Raw genomic sequence first — 26,088 nt, forward strand, 5'->3', positions numbered from 1 at the left:
GTTTTAGATATTAAAAATGTCATTTAAAAATAGAATGGGGCAGCACAGTGGCGCAGTGGTTAGCACCACAGCCTCACAGCTCCAGCGACCCGGGTTCAATTCTGGGTACTGCCTGTGTGGAGTTTGCAAGTTCTCCCTGTGTCTGCGTGGGTTTTCGCCGGGTGCTGCAGTTTCCTCCCACCGCCAAAGACTTGCAGGTTGATAGGTAAATTGGCCATTATAAATTGCCCCTAGTGTAGGTAGGTGGTAGGGGAATATAGGGACAGGTGGAGATGTGGTAGGAATGTAGGATTAGTATAAATGGGTGGTTGATGGTCGGCACGGACTTGGTGGGCTGAAGGGCCTGTTTAGGTGCTGTATCTCTAAATAAATAAATAAAGAAAGAAATCTTACTTTCTGTATTTTTCTTAATCCAATCTTTCTTTCTGCCTTTCTTTCTATTTCTATACCTGATTTGGCATTGTTTAATTCCCCTCCTTTTCAATCCTTCTGTTTATATCTAATCCTTAAATCAGATTAATTGAGGAAATACCCTGTTGGTTGCCATGTTCACTCAAGTCTGAGATGCTCTATTTTCCTTGCTGTACCATTATCAGCCACACTTTCAGCAGCTTTGTGGGCAAATACGTTTTGAGCTGAAAGGATGCAGGGATATGTCTATCTCAGTCCCTTAGAATAGTTCATTGGTGTCACACTGTAGGTCCAGTTGAAGTCCTTTTGTGCCTAACCTTAAACTTTGTATTTGAAACATTTCCCATTGTAAAAGTTTTGTTTCTGCTTTGCCAGGTGTGGAGTTCTAAGAGTTGCCTCTCCCAATTTTGCCAAGTTGACTGTGGATGAAATGAATGGAAAAGAATACCATGGGAAGCCCATTAAAGTCCATCTGGCAAAAATCTCAGGAGATCACATGTCTGTGCTTAAATGTCATTCACAGCCTTCCCTAAAGGTACGCCCTCTGATGGAAGACCATGCCGCAAAGGACACCAGCTGCAAAGTGGACAGTCACTGGGAATCCTGTTCAGTACCATTATCAACAAGAGTTCTTAATGCAGCTTCTCATAAGGTATTGGAGGCAGAAAAAATGAAAGTGTTGCATTATTTGCTGCTATTTATATCTACTTTGTTAGGGATGTTTTGTTTAAGATTAAATGCATTCCTTTTTCTCAAGTGTTCATTGGTCAGGAAACTTGGAAGAGTGCTGCTAATTCAGTGGCTGGGTTAAAAAGCCACTGACAGGCACGCTGCTGAAACTTCTGAGTTCGCCCGGCGCAACTGGGGTTCCCAGCTCCAGCGTGTCGATCAGTTGAAATACCTCCCTATATGTTTGTTACATTTTTCTAAAAAGCTACGATGCAAGAAGTAAAGAAGCTAAAATGCAAAGGTGTTATATCAGAGTAAAGCAAGAGAGAGATGCAATATGTTGACATATGCAAGGTATTGAGGTGATCAAAGTCAAAACTTCATTTAATAACACAGTTAGCGAACTGTTTCATCCCATAAACATAACAACCACAGTGGACAAAGTGTCTTTTGATGGAGGTATATAAGAACAGCTATACAACTGCTGACAATAACAGTTTTGCATCTAAAAGGCCTTTTTGTAATGAAAAGCCTGCAAAATAGTATTCATTGAGCGTAATGAATATCACATATGCTCACTATCGCAGCCTCACCCCAGGGTTCGATAGCATAATAGATGCATTTGCCTACTCAGTTACATATTGAGGATACTATACAAAGCATTATAACAGCAATTACAATGAGAACAGACTGGAAAAAGATTAAAACCTCTGAGAGGATTCTAGACTAGGGATGTTGTCCTACATTGTATACAGCTTCATACCATTAAAGCTTTTCAGGCTGTCCGATATCTTCCTATGTCTGCATTTAATCATTGTAGATAGTTGGGTGACGCTATGATGTGACCATGTGGTCAAGTGTAGATTTAAGACTCAGTGACAGTGGTGGAATCGAAGGTCTAAACTGTATAACTACCTTCTCTGCCTCCTCTTACACCGATTTCCATCTAAATTTCTGTAGCTTTATGAATGTTCACTGGGATTAGGACTGAAGTTGCAATTTTTCGCAGGTAACTTGGGTGTAAATCTTGCTTCCTATGATAGTAAGCCAAGTCCGATGCCGTCACACAGCAATGACCCTTTCCAATATATCCATGTCTGTCTTGTCCCGATTTCCATTTTTAAATGCTGACAGTATGTACGAACATACGAATTAGGAGCAGGAGTAGGCCACTTGACCCCTCGAGCCTGCTCCGCCATTCAATAAGATCCTGGCTGATCTAATTGTAAACTTGACTCTACATTCCCGCCTACCCCCAATAATTTTCACCCCCTTGCTTATCAAGAATCTATCTACCTTGGTCTTAAAAATATTTAAAGACTCTGCTTCCACTGCTTTTTGAGGAAGAGAGTTCCAAAGACTCTTAATCTTCTGAGAGAAAAATGTTCTCCTCATCGCTGTCTTAAATGGGCTATCCCTTATTTTTAAATAGTGACCCCTAGTTCTTATTCTCCCACAAGGGGAAACATCCTTTCCACATCCACCCTGTCGAGACCCTTCAGGATCCTACATGTTTTAATCAATTCGCCACTTAGTCTCCTAAACTCCAGCAGATACAAGCCTAGCCTGTCCAACCTTTCCTCATAAGACAGCCCATCCATTCTAGGTATTAGTCTAGTAAACCTTCTCTGAACTGCTTCCAATGCATTTACATCCTTCCTTAAATAAGGAAACCAATACTGTACTCAGTACTCGAGATGTGGTCTCACCAGTGCCTTGCATAACTGAAGGATAACCTCCCTACTTTTGTATTCAATTTCCCTCGCAATAAAATTAGTACAATTAGAGAATTGCTCATCCAGGGTAAATGGTCGGCTTTTATCTTATATGCTTTGGTCCGCAAATTACCCCTTGTAATATGAACATTGAGTATATTGAGGACCCATTGGTGCACTGAAGTCCATTGATTATCCCTTGTCCATCAATTATATCTCATTCATTTGATTGAAACTTGAACAGTTCAGCGTCCTTTGGTATTTGCATTACATCTTGGTACATTGTACATCCTTACTCCATTGGTTATAATTTTGTTCATTTATAATGTGGTGAATCATGTATCTGAGTACATTGATTATCCCATTGTCCATCAATGACACCCCTTGCTCAATAAATTATATCTTGGCCAATAGAACAGGCTTTGGCCTGTTTATATACTAAGGTATAATTTTGACATGAAAATGTCTGTATATCAACTGACCCTTGACGGACCAGATAATGTGTGTTCGTTGGCATATTGAGTTTGAATCCCTTGGCATATCAAGATCAAGCATCTCTTACTATGTTGAGTATCCCTAGTGTCTCCAGTATTGCTAAGCATGCCAAGAACATCTTTTTAAAAATTATCTCAGATGTGTCATTCTGTTGCAATAGCATATCATTTAATCATCACAGAGAATCCTTGAAGTTTTTAATCTGGTTTTCATGTATTACTAGATGAGCAGAAGGAAATATAAACAGATGCAGTGCCTATATGACACCCCCACAGCAACAGGGACATTCATTCCCCCAAACTCTGCTAACTTAAGTAGTTTCAATAAACTGATGAAGACTCTCTTGGAAATGCATCCTGAAGCTAACAGGTCAGAAAATGAGTAAATTTTTTCATTATTACATTAAATATCTAGTCTGGAATAAATTATCTTCAGTACATTCTTAAATGTTTTCAAAACCTGCTGTTCTGAAAATGCTTTTCCGATGCAAAGTTCTTAACTTTTTTTAAATGTGTTTTTGAAAAAAAACTTGCCCTCAATTATATCACTACTTTTAAGTGGTACTTCTATCATGTTATTGTATTCTTAAAGTTGTTATTCAGTGAGTGTTTAACCCTTTTATGTGCTATGATCATAAAAGAACCAATCGGGCAGGTTTTCTTGAGCTTAATCAAGAAAGAGGTTAGTTTATTATACTTAAAACCAAAACCCAATCTAAGTAAAACAATAAACTACGCTCCAACTTTCTCACACACACACACTTACACACACACACACACAAGTAGGTTACAGAGTGATGGATGAATAGATTGGTTGGATTAGAGTTCAGAACAAATAATATACAGTCTGTGGAGTCTGGTGATTCAGTTGTCTGCCAGCTGAATTTGTGGTCCTGAAGTTTCTGGCTGGTAGAGATTGCCACGTGGTAAGGGTTTTCTTGGAGACAGTGGCTGGAATTTTACGTTGGGTGGGAGGGCCCGCCCATGGCCGAAAAGTCGGTGGTGAGCCCGCCTCTGCCGGGCCTGGGGAGCCAGGCCAAGAGACTTTGCTCCCAAGGCCCTTAATTGGTCTTGGGTCAGACTTCCACCTCCTTGAGGCAGGAAGTCCCGCCTAATGGAGCTGCCAGCCAATCAGTGGGCCGGCAGCTCTTAGTCCCAGCAGTGCCACCGAGAGCAGTGGCCACTGCTGGGACTACACCCAGCCATTGGAGGCAACAGGGAGGACAGCCCTGGAACTCAGGTAAGTTTATAGGGCCTCGCCGGGGACAATCGGCAGGCCCTGGCGAGGCAGGAGTGGTCAGTTTTGGGGGGGAGGTAGGGGAGTGTTGTGCATTGGGGGGGTGGTTAGGGCTTTGGGGCACAGGGTGCCTGATCAAGAAGGCCCCAGCCTGCAAGAAGGATGCTTGATTTTACCAGGCGGGGTTCTTGGGGCCTTTGCTGTCCGGCTGCCAAGGGTAAAATACCCACAGTGGTGGGAGGAGGCCCTTACGTGGCAGTTAATCAGCCCCTTAAGGGCCTTGAATGGCCTGGGGCAGGCAGGCTGATTCTTGCTGCTGCTGCCCCATGTAAAACTGCAATGGGGCGGGAAGGGTCAGCACTTGTTTTAATTTAAAAATGGTAAACGTAATGTCTTTCCAATTTTTCCCCTCCTCCCTTGAAGTTACTAGTTTCCAAAGGTTGTGGTTCCACAGTGCTGGCTGCATGCTAGTGCCTTGTCAATCTTCACACCTGAACCTTAGAAATCGAGTCTAAGGGGCATCACAGTCGAACCCAGTCCAGTTTTTGCCTGATATCCAGATGAATCACGATACAGTGGCCAGGGATGGGAATCCTAGTTTATTCTCCCTTCTCTAGCCTGAGGACACTGAGGCCAGTTGTAGCGCTCTTACTGTCACAGCTGAGGTCAGCTAACTCAGTGCAAGTTTACCTGTGACCTTCTGATTTGTGTACCTCAATTACACATTGGCCTTATCAACTGGGCATTTAAGGGAGACTAGATGTAGCATACTTTACAGGATTGAACATAGTACATACGTTTAGCAGTTTAACTGAGTGTTTCCATGTTACTCCGTTGATATAGTAATTTGTGGTTTGAATTATTTTTAGGCATGATATCATTCAAGCATTGAAGGAAGTGAAAGCAAATAACAGGGGATTCCTGAGTGGTTTGGCTCTGAACACAATTGTACAGTTAGCATCTACTATCCTGAAAAGGGATTTATCTGCAAATAGCAAAGAATAATGGGTATGTGCCCGCCATTTTATCTTACTATTGAAGTCAAACTGGAATAACATATATATATATTTTACATACTATATATGTATGTTGAGCCTTTTAAAACATGAGCCTGTGGGTGAAATCTATCGATGTCAGAAACATGAAACAGACTCACTAGAGAACTTCATTGAAAAATCAAGTACAGTATAAATTGAGCTCCTGATTTGCATGAGTCCATTTTGCCTGTTGCTGTAGACTAATTTCACCCCCATTATATCATGTATATTTACATTAACCATCTGCATAAATGATTTAACACGCTGATCAATGACCCAAATGTAGTTTGGGTCACCAGAACAGGATCACCTCCAGGAGTGCTGAGAAGTTGACAGACATTGGTTTGGCTTTCCTCAGTAATTGTTGACTGGAACTTGCATCTCCAGTGCAATGAGTATCCAGAGTCAGGCATTCTGTCCAGGTGATGGCCGAGATACAAGGTGACATGGAGATCTCATTGCATTGTCCAACATCTAGAATTATGTAAGCCAAGGGATGTAATAATGCATCCCTCTTGTCATATAGAACATAACAGCGCAGTACAGGCCCTTTGGCCCTCGATGTTGCACCGACCTGTGAAACCATCTGACCTAAACTATTACATTTTCATCCATATGTCTATCCAATGACCACTTAAATGCCCTTAAAGTTGGCGAGTCTACTACTGTTGCAGGCAGGGCATTCCACGCCCCTACTACTCTCTGAGTAAAGAAACTACCTCTGACATCTGTCCTATATCTATCACCCCTCAACTTAAAGCTATGTCCCCTCGTGTTTGCCATCACCATCTGAGGAAAAGGACTCTCACTATCCACCCTGTCCAACCCTCTGATTATCTTATATGTCTCTATTAAGTCACCTCTCCTCCTCCTTCTCTCTAACGAAAACAACCTCAAGTCCCTCAGCCTTTCCTCGTAAGACCTTCCCTCCATACCAGGCAACATCCTAGTAAATCTCCTCTGCACCCTTTCCAAAGCTTCCACATCCTTCCTATAATGCGATGACCAGAACTGCACGCAATACTCCAGGTGCGGCCGCACCAGAGTTTTGTACAGCTGCAGCATGACCTCGTGGCTCCGAAACTCGATCCCCCTACTAATAAAAGCTAACACACCATATGCCTTCTTAACAGCCCTATTAACCTGGGTGCCAACTTTCAGGGATTTATGTACCTGGACACCAAGATCTCTCTGCTCATCTACACTACCAAGAATCTTCCCATTAGCCCAGTACTCTGCATTCCTGTTACTCCTTCCAAAGTGAATCACCTCACACTTTTCTGCATTAAACTCCATTTGCCATCTCTCAGCCCAGCTCTGCAGCCTATCTATGTCCCTCTGTAACCTACAACATCCTTCGGCACTATCCACAACTCCACCGATCTTCGTGTCATCCGCAAATTTACTAACCCACCCTTCTACACCCTCATCCAGGTCATTTATAAAAATGACAAACAGCAGTGGCCCCAAAACAGATCCTTGCGGTACACCACTAGTAACTAAACTCCAGGATGAACATTTGCCATCGACCACCATCCTCTGTCTTCTTTCAGCTAGCCAATTTCTGATCCAAAGCACTAAATCACCTTCAATCCCATACTCCCGTATTTTCTGCAATAGCCTACCGTGGGGAACCTTATCAAACGCCTTACTGAAATCCATATACACCACATCCACGGCTTTACCCTCATCCACCTGTTTGGTCACCTTCTCAAAAAACTCAATAAGGTTTGTGAGGCACGACCTACCCTTCACAAAACCATGCTGACTATCGCTAATGAAGTTATTCTTTTCAAGATGATTATAAATCCTGTCTCTTATAACCTTTTCCAACATTTTACCCACAACTGAAGTAAGGCTCACAGGTCTATAATTACCAGGGCTGTCTCTACTCCCCTTCTTGAACAAGGGGACAACATTTGCTATCCTCCAGTCTTCCGGCACTATTCCTGTCGACAATGACGACATAAAGATCAAGGACAAAGGCTCTGCAATCTCCTCCCTGGCTTCCCAGAGAATCCTAGGATAAATCCCATCTGGCCCAGGGGACTTATCTATTTTCACAATTTCCAAAATTGCTAACACCTCCTCCTTGTGAACCTCAGTCCCATCTAGCCTAGTAGCCTGAATCTCAGTATTCTCCTCGACAACATTTTCTTTCTCTACTGTAAATACTGACGCAAAATATTCATTTAACACTTCCCCTATCTCCTCTGATTCCACACACAACTTCCCACTACGATCCTTGATTGGCCCTAATCTAACTCTAGTCATTCTTTTATTCCTGATATACCGATAGAAAGCCTTAGGGTTTTCCTTGATCCTATCCGCCAATGACTTCTCGTGTCCTCTCCTCGCTCTTCTAAGCTCTCCCTTTAGATCCTTCCTGGCTCGCTTGTAACTCTCAAGCGCCCTAACTGAGCCTTCACGTCTCATCCTAACATAAGCCTTCTTCTTCCTCTTGACAAGCGCTTCAACTTCTTTAGTAAACCACGGCTCCCTCGCTCGACAACTTCCTCCCTGCCTCACAGGTACATACTTATCAAGGACATGCAGTAGCTGCTCCTTGAATAAGCTCCACATTTCGATTGTGCCCATCCCCTGCAGTTTCCTTCCCCATCCTACGCATCCTAAATCTTGCCTAATCGCATCATAATTTCCTTTCCCCCAGCTATAATTCTTGCCCTGCGGTATATACCTGTCCCTGCCCATCGCTAAGGTAAACCTAACCGAATTGTGATCACTATCACCAAAGTGCTCACCTACATCTAAATCTAACACCTGGCTGGGTTCATTACCCAGTACCAAATCCAATGTGGCATCGCCCCTGGTTGGCCTGTCTACATACTGTGTCAGAAAACCCTCCTGCACACACTGGACAAAAACTGACCCATCTAAAGTACTCGAACTATAGTATTTCCAGTCAATATTTGGAAAGTTAAAGTCCCCCATAACAACTACCCTGTTACTCTCGCTCCTGTCGAGAATCATCTTCGCTATCCTTTCCTCTACATCTCTGGAACTATTCGGAGGTCTATAGAAAACTCCCAACAGGGTGACCTCTCCTCTCCTGTTTCTAACCTCGGCCCATACTACCTCAGTAGACGAGTCCTCAAACGTCCTTTCTGCCGCCGTAATACTCTCCTTGATTAACAATGCCACACGCCCCCCCCTCTTTTACCAGCTTCTCTGTTCTTACTGGAACATCTAAATCCTGGAACCTGCAACATCCATTCCTGTCCCTGCTCTACCCATGTCTCCGAAATGGCCACAACATCGAGATCCCAGGTACCAACCCATGCTGCAAGCTCACCCACCTTATTCCGGATGCTCCTGGCGTTGAAGTAGACACACTTTAAACTAAGTTCTTGCTTGCCAGTGCCCTCTTGCGTCCTTGTAACCTTATCCCTGACCTCACTACTCTCAACATCCTGTACACTGGAACTACAATTTAGGTTCCCATTCCTCTGCTGAATTAGTTTAAACCCCCCCCCCCCCGAAGAGCACTAGCAAATCTCCCCCCCCCAGGATATTGGTACCCCTGTGGTCCAGGTGAAGACCATCCTGTTTGTAGAGGTCCCACCTACCCCAGAAAGAGCCCCAATTATCCAGGAAACCAAAACCCTCCCTCCTGCACCATCCCTGCAGCCACGCGTTCAACTCCTCTCTCTCCCGATTCCTCGGGTGTGGGGGAGGGGAGTGAGGTAGGGTAATGGGGGAGTGGAGTGAGGTCGGGCAGTGGGGGAGGGGAGTGGGGGAGTGGACTGGGGGAGGGTAGTGGGGGATGGGAGTGTGGTAGGGGAGGGCAGTGAGGCGGTGCAGGGAAGCGGAGTCGTGGACGGGAGTGGGGGAGGGGGTGGGGTAGGGGAGGGGAGTTGGGGAGTGGATTGGGGGAGGGGAGTGCAGTAGGAGAGTTGGGGAGGGAGTGGGGTAGGGGAGTGTCTGGTCACGCAGTTAGCATGGTCATCGGTGGAACACCGTACACCCTTCCCATCCAACATGTTGTGCAATGCCCCATAGTTCATATAATCCATATTAATACTCCTTTCATTAATCCGTTGTGCATCCATTACCGGGTCTTTGTTCTTCCTCTCCGGATATTAGCATCAGGCCCCACAGCCACTGCAGTCCGGTTCTTTCCCATTCGCCACTACTGGTTATATGTGTAATTTAAACACACTGCCCTGGTGGTCACCAGGTGTTAGTACTTGTCCATGTTGTGAGTATCTCCCGATGAGGGATACATGTCTACCTGTGGGGACCGAACATGTCCTGGGGAATCCAGGAGTTAATTTATATTCTTATCATCTCTACTCTTTTGAAATTATCTATATGGTCCCATTGTGCTCGGGTTTCGTTCCCCACAATCCTTGCCCAGTTAGTAACCCACCTAATAATCCAAATGCCTATCAATACTATCATTATTCCCTTGATTATATTTCTTTCAGTTGGTACCATGTATTTCCATCCGCCCTTCCCTTTACCATTACTTTGTCTTCCACAACAGGCACCTTTGTCTGCTCCTCTATCATGTTTCTATAGAACCTCTTGCCTCACCTTGTGCAGTTGTTTGCACAGCTCCTTCACAAATCTTTAACCCTTTCTCTTGCGGGTCCTATTTCCTCACTACCTGCTACGACATACCTTGGCAGTCTCATCACCCTTCCTGTCACCGTATTCATCAAGTCCTTTCCTACTTTAGCTACACCACTCTGTCCTTTTTGTTCCTTTTTCAAAATATCCTTTACTAGCTGACTAAGAGTTCTCACATTCTGGTCCACATTTTCCAAATCTATAGTATTGACAATTGAAGTTCCCTTATTAAGGACTGTGGCTGCGTCATTCACTAAACTATGTTTATGTCTCTTTCCCTTTATTATTCCCTCATTACCAAATTCCTGTCTCAGCAATTGTTACAGTAGTACCTTGTACAACTCTCGGGTTTTCTCAGGGCACCAGCCAGGTAGCTGGATATCTGAGATATTCAATATTACCGGTACCAACTCGAGCTTTATGTTATCATATACAATTTTATTAGTTTTTATTATCACAAGTCCATTTTCTGGTCCTGTAGTCAAAGCCGGGCAAGGGAGACCAGTCAATTGTGGCTGTTAGGTCGTAACCTTACTTGTTAGTAATTAAAATGTGGGGGTAATCGTGGTGATTGCAACTTGTTGTCCGTTTAATAAATTTTGAATGCTGGTTTGATTGTTAGCTCCTTCCCTTGTACACCCCCCACCCCCCCCCCCCCCCTCAATGATTTTGACACAAAAGGTCCCTTGAGGGCCTTTGCTGTCAAAATCTGACACACCTGGTAGATTAAATTGTCCACTAAAATAAAAGCAAAATACTGCAGATGCTGAAAATTGTCTCATTGATAAAGATGCTGTGATATTTGATGTCTGCAATTAAGGTCTTAAATTCTCAAAGCTGCTGGATCTCTTGCTGTGGCATCAATTCTCACATGGCCTGCTGTCACCTGCTTAAAACAACCCACAAAGAATCCATTGTGGCTCTGCCTCTGAGCCCAATGGGTTAATTTGTCCACTTATATCTGTCAATTTAGAAATTTAAAATATAACAATGTCCAATATGTATAAATTTTACTTTCAGCAATGCAAAATTATTTGGTGGGTTAAATGGAAAAACAGCAGCTGCAGCGGGGGTTTTTTTTTCAAGGGGCAGAGCAAAATCGTCTCAGCTGCGTCACTTTACAAAACCTTTTTCTTCTCTGATCGGAAAAAAAACCACACTCCATTTTAATCTATTTTTTTCAATCCTTTTGGTATCCTTAGGGTTGCTCGCCTTTGAAGTTGAAAATGCCACAAATGCTTCCATGGCTTTCCAAATAACAAATCACATCTGCACACTTACACTGGTATTCCACTGTCATGCCACATATTCTGAACTCTCAGGTGATGTTATCAAAAGATCAAATATCAGCGGTGAGGAAAAGGGGGGGGGGTTGCTGGTGGTGATCTGAGATCTTTGCTTACCTCCCCCTGCAGGGTCCTGATGTCTCAGGTTATGGCTCCAAGAGAAAACTATCAATTGCTAATCTTATCTACAGTTTCCTGATTTTCACTGGAAAATTCGAGGCTTCTTGGAAATTAGCTGTTTATTTCATTATTTGTTTATCTCCAGAATTCCTATATTAGCGCTTGCATCAGCAAGATCTGATTGCCAATTCCCATTAATTATAATTCTCTCTATTTTTGAGCCCTGGGGAACTTTTACAATTAATATTCATAATTCCTTAAAACAGAAATCAAACATTTCCGTTTGATTCCAGACATTAATGTATATTGTTTATGTTTTTTTTATCTTAGATGACATTTTAATTCCTTAAATAACTTGCCAAATTAAACTGGATTTTTGACATCTCAGATTATTCCAAATTCAAATAACAGTAAATTTCCCTTTGAATACTTTAAATAACTACTGATATCAATTAAATTTTGTATATTGATTCCAATTTCTTATGCCCAGACTTGGTTGTACTTTTTGTACGTTAAAGACAGAAGTGCTTGCAACTATCTCTCCTTCTCAAGCACTTTGTCTCATTGATAAGGATGGCTACAGCAGGGTTAATTTCTTGCTTGTCTCCAAGGGGGCGGAGCAAAGCATTCTCCGCTGCGTCGCTTTACGTAACCTTTTTTTTATCGAAAAGAACTAAACTCCATTTTAAATGATTTTTGGTATCCTTAGGATTTTCAAACAACAAAATCTTTAATAACATTATCAACTTCAAGAAAGGATTATCAACTCCATCAGGAAAGACAGCATTTTAGATTAAACTCCAATTGTTTCCAAACTTATTTTTTCATCTTTTATAAGAGGTTTCTAATCCAAGGATTCTTAATTTTTTTTAACAAAGATGACTCCAAATTCCAATTCACTGCAGTAATATTTAAAAATCAAAACTGCCAAAGTTATATGAGTGAGTCCTCCAAAACATGACATAATAAACTTGAAAGTTCATTGTGGCAACAATGAAATTTCCAGTTCTTCAACTTAAACAGGTCAATTAACCTTAACAGTATTAATTCAATTCAGACTTATTAACTTATACTACTTATTAACTACACACAGAACAGAATAGCACGTGCTTATTTTAAAAGATAGGTAAATTACGTCATTTTCTTGTTCTTCAGGCGCCTTTCAAATGATTGTCATCAAACCAAAAACTAAAGAAAAAGTTATTTAACATTCTTACAACAAAGGACTTAACACTAGGTCCTTACACAAACTTTAATCTTTCCCATTATCTCCTTTTTTTATCCTTCTCTCCCTTAAAACCAATATCCAATTCATGACATTTGCTACTTAAAACAGTCAGTAAAACATGTCTTTAATTTAAACTCCAAAAAAAACTAGAACAGATTTTAAACTGGAACTCCAATTAAAGCAGGAGTTGTAAACTTCAAATTGGATTTCTGCCAAACATCTTATCTCTTAGAAAATTGTTCATTGCCTTTTCACAGTTGCAAAACCAACTTTTAAAATAAAAATAAAATTTTAACTTAAAATATAATTCAATTTTATATCCCATTCCTGGGTGTACAACACTAAATCGAAATGAACACACTCAACAATCACTTTTCACACTCATTCAATTCCAAACAACTTCGAAAATTGATTTCTGTAATGGGTTACGAATTCAAAATACCAAATCTCTTTCAAAATTCCCTGTCCCGATGTCAAGGAACACACACAAGTTCAACTAATTCACAACCAAAACATGACTCAAGGTTCCCACAAAATATGCACTTGTAAAAATAGAAAAAGTAACAGACTCATTCTCTCCTCATTAAGGCCAGACAACAAAGAGTTAACGACCGTCAGTTTTACAGAACACAAGCTCTACAGAACACAAGTTGTACATCGCAGACATTCAATTCATTCGCGGAAGCTTCCAACATTCTCACATTCAAATCAAAGACACAGTAACTTGTTTTTACTCTAAAACATACCTATCTTTAAAACACATATTTACCGTGGCGCTTCTGCGTCTTTCTCGAGGGGGCAAACGGACGTGGGTCGCCTTTCGCCAGAGGACATGATTTACTTGTCCCTGGGGGCAACCCTTCCTCCTTACAAGCCGTCAAGCCCATTCTTCCTTCTACTTTCTCAAACCCTAGTTCTTTTCTATGAATCAAGCAGCATTAAAACGAAAGAAAACAAACAAGACACAAGAAAACGAATAGACACAGTAACACAAACAAAGGAAGAACCACACACAAGGAGATGAACAGGCGCAGTCAATGTTGGGATCAACAGAATTTTTTAGAGTCTTTTGGTTTCCCCCTTCACTAATCGGCATTCCTAATTTGAGGGCGTTTTCTTGCCAACTTGATAGGAGGATTCTATTTTTTTTCTCCTGACAATATTGTATCCATAATCCAATTAATTCTTTGGCCCTATTGCCTTTATTTTGTTTCCAGATTTTTTTTTCTTGGGTTTTTTTTTAGTCACTTCCAAATCTTTTGTCCCCCCCTAAGGGCCATTGGTCTCCTAATTTCTTATTTAAGGCTGCCGATAATTGTCTGAAGTCTTTCCCTTTATCCGGATATTTATCTCACAGTACTGGTAATGGACAGGATGGATCACTTGTATTATCTAAACAGTTTCCCATATTCACAACTATTATCACAAACTATTCTTGAACTGCGTTGTCCGGCCCTGCAGTCCAAGAGTTAAAATTACTTACAAATTATTGTCTGAACAGTTAAAATTACTTACAACTTATCTAAACAGTTAAAATTACTTACAAATTATTATTCGAACCTTAAAAATAAACCCTCAGTCGTTCTAAAACAACCTGCTTAAGCCTTCAGTCGCGACCAACTTTAACTTTAACCTCAGTCCCATCAGCCGTCCTCTAAAGAAACAGACTGAACCTGACCTAAAAAAATAAAACTTTAACCTCAGTCCCATCAGCTGTAGTCTAAACTAAACGACTAAACCTGACTTAAAAATAAAACTTAAACCTCAGTCCCATCAGCCGTCCTCTAAAGAAACAGACTGAACCTGACCTTAAATTAAACCTCAGTCGTACCTACACCGACTGATCCTTGTCTTTCTAATCCGCCAGACCGATCGTTGATCTCGTCCAGACGATCTTACCTGACCATAAGCGAGTGATCAAACTTTTATCAGACTACGAGACAGGGAAAAACCGACGTGGTCATCAACTACTCACATCGGGGGCCCATTTCCTCTCTCTCCGTCCAAGACTAGTCTGATTCTGATTTCACTGATGATCGGCGGTCGTCTGTTGAGATCCCACTTCTGACACCAAAATGTAAATCTGAGTTCTTTTTGCCTTCAGTCTGGTTCAGTAAATATACCGAGTCGGATGTGTAGGTAAAATCAATTACTTTATTTGCGCATTTAGCCGGCTGACTTACTCTAATACAACGACACTGACTCCACCCAGAGTCTGTCTGGTCCACTAGAGTAAGTGTTGTTCGTGATACAGATACTATTGTTTATACATTAAGATTCATGCTACACCCCCTTGTTTAACCAATCAGTGCAGTACAAGTTAAATTTCAACCAGGTGATAACGTGGAGTACATTTGTTACTGAGGTTAACAATACCCTCTATTCTCAATACATACTTGTTACTAACATAATATTGTTTTGCATCAGCAAGATAAAAGAAAACAGACAAGCAAGATAATTAGCAAAAGCAGAGGTATGAGAAACAACATTCTGGTTTCGCTTCCCACAATTGTCATGAGTCCTGTGATCCTGTTATCTTTATCAAGTTGCAGCCTGCAGTAACACCAAGCAGTAGTCGTATCATCTACGAGGGGCCCTATATTCCTTATCACTCACACAGGGATGGACAGCATGTTTCACAGGAGTCCATTTGTTTCAAACCACAGGGAGTCACACAATCAGGCCATAAAAGAACCGATGTCCTTGCAATTACCAGTGTCGGCTAGTCTTTACAATCTCACACTCTCTGCCTTTACTTTTAACTATTTCATTGTGGTTTCTGCCACTTAAAATCAAAGCTTAGCAAAGCTACTGTTCCTAACTTGGCTATATTTCCCATTAAGCATAGGGCCATGCCTTTCTGCTCACTTCTACACTGATATTAATTACCTTAAGTTCTTCACTCTTATTGCCCCTTTGGATTCCCTCTACTTCTGATATTGTGAAGACAAATGCATAATATTTGTTCATTGTGCCATTTCCTCATTCCCCATGATTTCTCCTGTCTTTGCCTCTAAGGAACCAACATTTCCTTTAACTACTCTCATTCTTACATTCTTATAAAAAAAAACTCTCTCAATCTGTTTTTATATGCCTGGCTAGCTTATTCTCTCTTTTTTTCCCCTTTGCTGGTTTCTAAAACACACCCAATCCTCAGGCACACTAATAATCTTTGCCACATTAAAAAGCTCTTCTTTTAATCTAATACTATCCTTAATTTCCTTACAAAGCCACAGATGGATCTTTCTTGTTGAGTTCTTTTTTTTAATAGAATGTATTTTTGTTGAACATTTTGAGAAACATTGAAAGAAAGAATTCACTGTTTATTTACTGCCATACCTTTTAGTCTCTCTACCCAATCAACCTTAGCCCGTTCTCCCCTCACACCTGTATGTTTAAGATTCTTGTTTTGATTGTTGTTTCAGACTTTATTTGGAATTATGATCACTTTTTCCCAGTAGATTTTTTACTATGAGATTACTAGTTAGCCCTGCTTCATTGCACAAGACTATATCTAAAATAGCTTTATCCCTAGTTGGTTCTGCAACATGTTATTCCAGGAAATTGCCACAAAAGCATTCTACAAACTCATCTTCCAGACCTCCTTTGCCAGTTTGATTTGTCCAGTCTACATGGAGATTAAAGCCCCGCAGAATTATTGCACTATCTTTGTCACAGGCTCCAATTATTTCTTGCTTAATGCTCTGTCCAATGGTATAACTACAGTTTGGGGTCTAATAACTACTCCCACCAGCATTTTCTGAGCCTTGTTCTTCCTCGTCTCCATTCTGCTTCCTAATCTTCTGAGCCAAGATCCTTTCTCACTACTATTCCTTATGTCATAGTTTACTATCAGGGCTACTCCCTCCTTTTCCTTACAGTCTGCCTTTTTGAAATGTTATGCACCTTGGCATATTTATTTCATGATCTTGGTCATCATCTAACCATGTCTCTGGTGGCTATTAAATCTAAACCATTTATCTCTGTTTATGCCACTGGTTCATCTATCTTATTGTGACTGCTTCGCGCATTTCAGATAAAAAGGCTTTAATTTTATTTTTTACCACTATTATTTGCATGGACCTTATTCACTGATGCGCTATTACCATTAAACTCTCTGTGCCTTCCTGTCCCACTCTACTTGTCTTTGCCCAAATCGCCAAACTATTCTATTCTATTGTCTCGACTATTCTCATTAGATTTCTAAATCTTCCTTCACCTGAACCCCTCTCTTCCCCACCCCCACCCCCCGCCCCCACCAATCCCCCCTTTTATTTTAAAGCCCTATCTGCATCCTTAGTTATATGATTTACCAGGATACTGATCCAGCCCGGTTAAAGTGCAGCCCATCCCAACTGAACAGCTCCCTCTTTCCCGAGTACTGGTGGAAGTCATGGTGTTCCATGCTGCCCTTGTTCTTCTAGGTCGTGGGTTTGAAAGATGTTGCTGAAGGAACCTTGGCAAGTTGCTGCATTGTATCCTGTAGATGGTACACACTGCAGCCTTGGTGCGCTGGTGGTGGAGGGAATGAATGCTTAAAGTGGCGGAAGGGGTGCCAATTAACCATGCTGCTTTGTCCTGGATGGTGTCAAACTGCTTGAATGTTATTGGAGCTGCACTCAACCAGGCACGTGGGGGTGTATTCCATTACATTCCCCACTTGTGACTTGTAGATGGTGGAAAGGCTTTGGGGAGTCAGGAGGTGAGTTGCTCGCTACAGAATGCCCAGTCTCTGACTTGCTCTTGAAATCACCCTTTTTATGTGGCTGGTCCAGTTCAGTGTCTGGTCAAGTGTGACCCCAGGATGTGAGTCCCCCAGGATTCAACAATGGTCATTCCATTGAATTAACCGTGCTTCATTGCACAATACTAGATCTAAAATGGCTTTATCCCTAGTTGGTTCTACAATGTGTTGTTCTGGGAAGTTGTCAGAAAGCATTCTACAGACTCATCTTCCAGACCACCTTTTCCAATTTGATTTGTCCAGTCTATATAGAGATTGAAGTCCCCCAGAATTATTGCACTGCCTTTCTTACAGGTCTTGTTTCCCCTAGAGGAGAGGTCATTTCCCAGGGGGCACAGATTTAAGGTGATTGGTAGAAGGATTAGAGGAGACATGAGGAAAACCTTTTCACTAAGAGGGTGGTGGATATCTGGAATTCACTGCCAGGAGCGGTGGTGGAGGCAGAAACCCTCAACTCATTTAAAAGGTACCTAGACATGCACCTGAAGTGCTGTAACCTGCAAGGCTACGGACCAGGTGCTGGAAGGTGGGATTAGATTGTCTGGCCAGTTTTCTCAGCCGGCCCAGACACGATGGGCTGAATGGCCTCCTTCTGTGCTGTAATTTTCCTGTGGTTCAATGGAATGTCAAGAGGCGATGGTTAGATTCCCTCCTGTTGGAGATGGTCATTGCCTGGACCTTGTGTGGCACGAATGTTACTTGCCACTTATTACCCCAGGCTTGAATGTTGTTCAGGTCTTGCTGCATGCTGGCACGGACTGTTTCATTATCTGTGGAATTGCAAATGGAACTGAACACTGCAATCATCAGCGAACATCCCCACTTCTGACCTTTTGATGGAAGGTCATTGATGAAGCAGCTGAAGGGTTTGGGCCTAGGACACTACTCTGAGGAACTCAGCAGTGTTCTGGGGCTGAGATGATTGGCCTTCAACAACAACAGCCATCTTCCTTTTGTGTGAGGTATGACTCCAGCCAGTGGAGAGTTTTGATTCCTGCTGACTTCAGTTATACTAGGCCTCTTTGATGCCACCCTCTGTTAAATGCAGCCTTGATGTCAAGGGAAGTCAATCTCACCTCATCTCTGGAATTCAATTCTTTTGTCTTTATTTGGATCAAGGCTGTAAAGGAGGTCTGGAGCCGAGTGGTCCTGGTGGAACCCAAACTGAGCAGGTTATTGGTGAGTTAAGTGCTACTGTATACCACTGTTGATGACCCATTCCATCATTATGCTGATGATTGAGAGTAGACTGATGGGGTGGTAATTGGCTGGGTTGCATTTGTCCTGCCTTTTGCGGACCTGGGCAATTTTCCATTTTCTCGGGTGGATGCCAGTTTTGTGGCTGTACTGGAACAACTTGCTAGAGGCATGGCTAGTTCTGGAGGTTGAGACGTCAGTACTACAGTTGTCAGGGCCCATAGCCTTTGATATTTCTGATGCCTCAGCCATTTCATGATATCACATGGAATGAATCGAATTGGCTGAAGAATGGCATTTGTGAAAGTGCGACCTGAGGAGGAGGTCGAGATGGATCATCCACTTGCACCTCTGGCTGAAGATGGTTGCAAGCACTTCTGCCTTGCCTTTTGCACTGATGTGCTGGGCTCCACCGTCATTGAGGATTGGGATGTTTGTGGAGTCTTCTCCCATTATTTGTTTAATTATCCACCACCATTCATGACTGGAAGTGGCAGGAATGCAGAGCTTTGATCTGATCCATTGGTTGTGGGATCTGTCTATAAAATGCTGCTTCTGCTATCTAGCATGCATGTGTAGTCCTGTTTAGTAGCTTCACCAGGTAGCACTTCAGTTTTAGGTTCACCTGGTGTTGCTCCTGGCATGCTCTCCTGCACTTCCCATTGAACGAGGCGGGTTGGTCCCCTGGCTTGATGGTCATGAGGTTACAGGTTATGGTGGACTACATTTCTGCTATGCTGATGGCCCACGCACCTCATGACTGCCCAGTTTTGGGCTACTATTTCTGTTCTGAATGTATTCCATTTAGCAAGGTTGTAATGCCATACAACATGATGGAGGGCCTCCTCACGGAGGGTGTCTCCATCAGGACTGTGCAGTGGTCGCTCCTGCCAATATTGTCATGTATGGATGCATCTGCAACAGGTAAATTAGTAAGGACAAGTCAAGTAGGTTTATCCCTCGTGTTGCTTCTCTCACCACCTGCTGCAAGTCCAGTTTAGCAGATATGCCTTTCAGGACTCTGCTAGCTATGTCAGTGGTAGTGCTACTGAGCCAATCTTGTTGATAGACATTGATGTTCCCCCACCCAGAGCATATTCTGTGCCCTTGCTGCCCTCAGTACTTCTTCCAAGAGGTTGGTCAGCATAGAGGAATACTAATTCATCAGCTGAGGGAAGGCAGTATGTGGTAATCAGCAGGAGGTTTGCTTGCCTATTTTTGATCTGATGCCAAGAGGCTTCAGAGGGTTCAGAATCAATGTTGAGGACTCCCAGGGCCCCTCCCTCCTGACTATACCACTGTGCTGCCACCTCTGGAATAGTGAGGAGGAGTCTGAATTGACTGTAAAGTATGATTTTTTGAGTATGACTGTGTCAGGCTGTTGCTTGACTAGTCTGTTGGACCGCTTTCCCAATTTTGGCACGTGTCCCCAGATGTTAGCGAGGGGGTCATTGTAGCATCGACTGGGATGGGTGTTCCTTTGTCATGTCCGGTGCATAGGTCGATGCCAAATGGCCTGTCTGGTTTTATTATACCTTTTAATGGAAGTTTGATATAATTGAGTGATTTGCTAGGCCATGTCAGAGGGCAGTTAAGAGTCAACCTTGTAGAGGGTCTGGAGTCACATGTAGGGCAAACCAAGTAAGGATGTCAGATTTCCTTCCCTAAAGGACATTAGTGAACCTAATGGGTTTTACAACAATCCAGTAGTTTCATGGTCACCATTATTGATGCTAGCTTTTTATTTAATTCATTGAATTTCAATTTCCCAGCTGCCATAGTGGGTTTGAACTCATGCTTTGGAGCATTAGTCCAGACCTCTAGATTACTAATACAGTAACACAAGTACCATTCCCATAGTTGTGATAGAGTCAGAATTTCTGCAACATGACCGCCTCCAGAGATCACTGGTTTCCACCCCAGGGTTTTAGAAATAATAGGTGCAGTAATTGTTGAAGCGTTAATCACGAGCTTCCAATATTCACGATGCTGCAATTGTCCGCCTGGATTGGAAAACTGCCAGTGTCACTCCACTATTTAAGAAGGGGTAGGAGAGATAATGTAGGAAATTATAGGTTTTATTAGCCTAACATCAGTTGTTGGGGAATTACTAGAATCTGTTATTAGGGACAGAGTGAGCAGTTGGTCAAACATGAATTGATCAGAGAGAGCCAGGATGGACTTATAATAGGTAAGACGTGTCTAACAAACCTAGTTGAATTTTTTTGAGGAGGTATTTAACATGGTAGAAAAGGGAGTGCCTATGGATATTAATTGCATGGACTTCCATATTTGACAAGGTTCCACACAAAAATTACAGTGCATGGAATTAGAGGCAGCCCATTTGCTTGGATGGAGAATTGGGTAGGAGTTTGTTGTAATTTTAATATTTCCAATTTGTTGATATTTCAATTTAAGCACAATTTATTATCAATTACCTAATTCGTTCCTGGGATGTGAGCATCGTTGGCATGGCCAGCATTTGCTGCCCATCCCTAATTCCCCTTGAGAACATAGTGGTGAGCTGCTGCCTTGAACTGCTGCAGTCCATCTGATGCAAGTACAGCCATAGTGCTGTTAGGATTGGAGTTCCAGGTTTTTGACCCAGCGACAGTGAAGGGATGGCGATATAGTTCCAAGTCAGGATGTTATGTGGCTTGGAGGGGAACTTGCAGGTGGTGGTGGTCCCATGCGCCTGCTGCACTTGTCCTTCTAGGTGGTAGAGGTAACAGGTTTGGAAGGTGCTGTCGGAGGAGCCTTGGCGAGTTGCTTCAGTGCACCTAGTAGATGGTACATACTGCTGCCACTATGCGCCATTGGTGGATGGGGTGCCAATCAAGCGGGCAGATTTGTACTGGATGGTATTGACTTTTTTAAGTGGTGTTGGAGCTGCATTCAACCAGGCAAGTGGGGAGTATTCTGTCACGCTTCTAACTTGTGCTTTGTAGATGGTGGAGTCAGGAGGTGAGTTACTCACCGCAGAATTCCTCTGACCTTCTCTTGTAGCCACAGTATTTATTTGGCTAATCCAGTTCAGTTTCTAATCAGTGGTCACCCCAGGATGTTGATGGTGGGGGATTCAGCGATGGTAATTCTGTTGAACGACCAGATGGTTAGATTCTCTCGCTGAAGATGGTTGTTGCCAGTCATTTTTGTGGCTTGAATGTTCCTTGCCACTTGTTAGCCGAAGCCTTAATGGTGTCCAGGTCTTGCTGCATGCTTCACTATCTGAAGAGTTGTGAATGGTACTGTACACTGTCCCCACTTCTGACCTAATAATGGAGGGAAGATCATTGTTGAAGCAGCTGAAGATGGTTGGGCCTAGGACACTACCCTGAGGAACGCCAACATTGATGGCCTGGGGTGAGATGATAGGCCTTCAATAACCACAACCAACTTCCTTGGTGCTAGGTATGACTCCAACCAGTGGAGAGTTTTCCGCTGATTCCCATTGACTTCAGTTTTGCTAGGGCTCCTTGATGCTGTCTTGATGTCAAGGGCAGTCACTCTCACCTCACCTCTGGAGTTCAGCTCTTTCGTCCATTTTTGGACCAAGGCTGTAAGGAGCCAAGTGGCCATGGCGGAACCCAAACTGAGCATCAGTAATAAAAATAAGAAATGCTGGAAATACTCAGCAGGTCAGGCAGCATCTGTGGAGAGAGGAACAGAGTTAACATTTCAGGTCAGTGACCCTTCTTCAGAACTGACAAATATTAGAAATGTAAAAGGTTTTAAGCAAGTAAAGCAGAGGATGGGGCAAGAGATAGCAAAAGAGATGTTGATAGGACAAGGTCACAGAGAATAATTGACCAGAAGATCATGGAAAAAAGGCAAACGGTATGTTAATGGTGTGGTGAAAGACACAGCATCAGTACAGAGATGGTGTGAATTGACTGTAAAGCACTCCAAGCACAAACATTAAAATATTTTAAAAAAAAACAGAAACAGTGGGTAGGCACAGTAGGAACAAACTAACCAAACTAAAAATACTAAAATAAAATAACCAAATAAAAAAGAAAAAAATAACTAAACATAAAATGGGGGGTCCATCATGCTCTGAAATTATTGAACTCAGTGTTCAGTCTGGCAGGCTATATCGTGCTTAATCGGTAAATGGGATGCTGTTCCTCAAGTTCGCATTGATGTTCGCTGGAACACTGCAGCGATCCCAGGACAGAGATGTGAGCATGAGAGCTGTGGGGGGGGGGGGGGGGAGCTTTTGAAATGGCCAGCAACCCGGATTCTCTGGGTCATGCTTACTGACTGAGCGGAGGTGTTCCGTAAAGCGGTCACCCAATCTGCGTTTGGTCTTCCCAGTGTAGAGGAGATCACATTGTGAGCAGCAAATACAGTATACTAACTGAATGAAGTATAAGTAACTCGCTGCTTCACCTGAAAGGAGTGTTTGGGGCCATGGATAGTGAGGAGAGAGGAGGTAAATGGGCAGGTATTACACCTCCTGCGATTGCAGGGGAATGTGCCGTGGGAAGGGGATGAGGTGGTGGGGGTGATGGAGGAGTGGACGAGGGTGTCGCGGAGGGAATGATCCCTTTGGAATGCTGACGGGAAGAGAGGGGAAGATGCATTTGGTAGTGGCATCATGCTGGATGTGGCGGAGGATGATCCTTTGGATATGGAGGCTGATGGGGTGACAGGTGAGGACAAGGGGAACCCTATTGTGGTTCTGGCAAGGAGAAGAAGGGGTGAGGGTAGAGGTGTGGGAAATGGGCCATACATGGTTGAGGGCCCTGTCAACCGCAGTGGGGGGGAATCCTTGGTTGAGGAAAAAGGACGACATATCAGAAGCACTGTTGTGGAAGGTAGCATCATCAGAGCGGGTGTGTCGGAGACGGAGAAACTGGGAGAATGGAATGGAGTCCTTGCAGGAGGCAGGGCATGAAGAAGTTTAGTCGAGGTAGCTGTGGGAGTCGGTGGGCTTATAATGAATATTAGTAGACAGCCTATCCCTGGTGATGGAGACAGAGAAATTGAGGAAGGGAAGAAAAGTGTCGGATGTGGACCATGTGAAGGTGAGAGAAGGGTGGAAATTAGAAGCAAAGTTGATAAAGTTTCATCAGTGAACACCAATAAGCAGGTTGTTGCTGAGTAAATGCCGCTTGATAGCACTGTCGGCAACACCTTCCATCACTTTGCTGATTATTGAGAGTAAACTGATGTGGCAATAATTGGCTGGATTGGATTTGGCCTACGACTGGATGTGACAAGACTGCAGAGCTTTGATCTGTTACGTTGGTTATGGGATCATTTTGCTCTTGACTATCGCAGCTGCTTCAGCTGTTTAGCATCCGTTTAGTCCTGTGTTGTAGCTTCACCAGATTGGCACCTCAGGTACTGTTCCTAGTATGCTCTTCTACAGTCCTCGTTGAACCAGGGTTGATCCCCTGGCTTGATGGTACTGGGGATATACTGAATCATGTGATTATAGATTGTGGTTGAATACAATTCTGCTACTGCTGATGGCCCACAGCACCTCATGGATGCCTAGTTTTGAGCTGCTGGATCTGTTCTCAATCTTTCCCAATTGGCACAGTGGTAGTGCCACATAACAAGTTGGGAGGGTATCCTCAGTGCGAAGACTAGACTTCGTCTCCACAGGGACTGTGCGGTGGTCATTCCTACTAATACGGTCATGGACAGATGAATCTGCGACAGGTAAATTGGTGAGGACAAGGTCATCCCTCTTGGTTCTCTCACCATCTGTCACAGCCCAGTCTGGCAAATATATTGTTCAGGACTCATCCAGCTCACTTAGTCATGGTGCTACTGAGCCATTCTTTGTGCTGGAAATTTCCCCAGCTGGAGTACATTTTGTGCCCTTGCTGCCCTCAATGCTGCTTCCAAGTGGTGTTCAAAATGGAGGCATACTGATTCATCAGCTGAGGGAGGGTGAAAGGTGGTAATCAGGAGGTTTCCTTACTTGATCTGATATCATGAGATTTCATGGATTCCGGAGTCAATGTTGAGGACTCCGGGGGCTTCTCCCTCCCCACTTTATACTGCTTTGCCGCCATTTCTGTTGGGTCTGTTACACCAGTGGGGCAGGACATACTAAGGGATGGTGATGGAGAAGTCTGGGATATTGGCTGTAAGGTATGATTCGGTGAGTATGACTGTCAGGCTGTTGCTTCACTGGTCTTTGGGACAGCTCTCCCAATATTGACACAAGTCCCCAGATGTTAGTCAGGGGGACTTGTGCAGGGTCGACTGGACAGGGTTTGCCTTTGTCTTTTTCGGTTCCTAGGTCACTGCCAGGTGGTCCATCCAGTTTTATTCTTTTTTGGCTTTTCTGTAGCAGTTTGATACAACTGAGTCGCTTGCTCAGCCATTTCAGAGGTCAGTTAAGAATCAACCACATTGCTGTAGGTCAGACCATGTAAGCACGGTGAACCAGATGAATTTGTCCTGTCCACAAAAAGCAGGACAATATGGTAGTCTCATGGCTACCATTACTGAGACTAATTTTTTATTTCAGATTTATTAAATTAAGTGAGTTTAAATTTCACCAGCTGCCGTGGTGGAATTTAAACTCGTGTTTCTGGAGCATTAGTCTGGGCCTCTGGATTACCAGTCCAGTAGCATTACCAATATACAGACTCAGAACAGATCGAGCAGCTCTAAACTGGGCATCCATGAGGCACTGTGGACTATCAGCAGCAGAATTGTATTCAACCACAATCTGTAACGTCATGACTCGGCATATCCCTCACTTTACCATTACCATCAAGCCAGGGGACCAACCATATTTCAATGCGAAGTATAGGAGAGCATGCCAGGAGCAGCACCAGGCATACCTGAAATTTAGGTGCCAACCTGGTGAAGGTCCAGCACATGACTAGATGCATGCGATATACAGAGCATAATGATCCAATGACCAACAGGTCAGATCAAAGCTCTGCAGTCCTGCCACATTCAGTTGTGAATGGTGGTGGCAATTAAACAACTAACAAGAAGAGGAGGCTCCACAAACATGCAAACACCCTCATCCTCAATGATGGCAGAGTCCAGCACGCCAGTGCAGAAGACAAGTCTGAAGTGTTTGCAACTATCTTCAGTCAGAAGCGCCAAGAAGATGATCCATCTCCGCCTCCTCCAGACGTCCCTACCATCATAGATGCTAGTCTTCAGCCAATTCGATTCATGCCTGCAAGCACTGGATACAGAAAAGGCTGTGTGCCCTGACAACGTCCCGGCTGTAGTACTGAAGACATGTGCTCCAGAACTAGCCGTTCCCTTCTTTTCTAATGAAAGGTCACAGACCTGAAACGTTAACTCTGCTTCTCTCTCCACAGATGCTATCTGACCTGAATATTTCCAGCACGTTCTGTTATTTCAGATT

General features: G+C 43.2%; 1 protein-coding gene across 6 annotated transcripts in view; it reads left to right on the forward strand.

Moving 5' to 3' along the window:
* rbm44 (RNA binding motif protein 44) overlaps window positions 1-26,088 on the forward strand; it is a 187,293-nt gene that overhangs the window by 150,940 nt on the left and 10,265 nt on the right. For 3 of the 6 annotated variants that reach the window (XM_068034664.1, XM_068034665.1, XM_068034666.1), the window contains exons 11-13: window positions 787-1,063; window positions 3,514-3,659; window positions 5,396-5,534. In XM_068034664.1, the coding sequence (XP_067890765.1) occupies window positions 787-1,063; window positions 3,514-3,659; window positions 5,396-5,531 (559 nt within the window). In that variant the 3' untranslated portion in view covers window positions 5,532-5,534. Of the gene's footprint in view, window positions 1-786; window positions 1,064-3,513; window positions 3,660-5,395; window positions 5,535-18,653; window positions 18,714-26,088 lie in introns of all 6 variants that reach the window. The other 3 variants (XR_010975289.1, XM_068034668.1, XM_068034669.1) reach the window with 3 other exon arrangements.

This window comes from Heterodontus francisci, chromosome 7 (assembly GCF_036365525.1).
Source record: "Heterodontus francisci isolate sHetFra1 chromosome 7, sHetFra1.hap1, whole genome shotgun sequence".
NCBI classification, from domain to species: Eukaryota; Metazoa; Chordata; class Chondrichthyes; order Heterodontiformes; family Heterodontidae; genus Heterodontus; species Heterodontus francisci.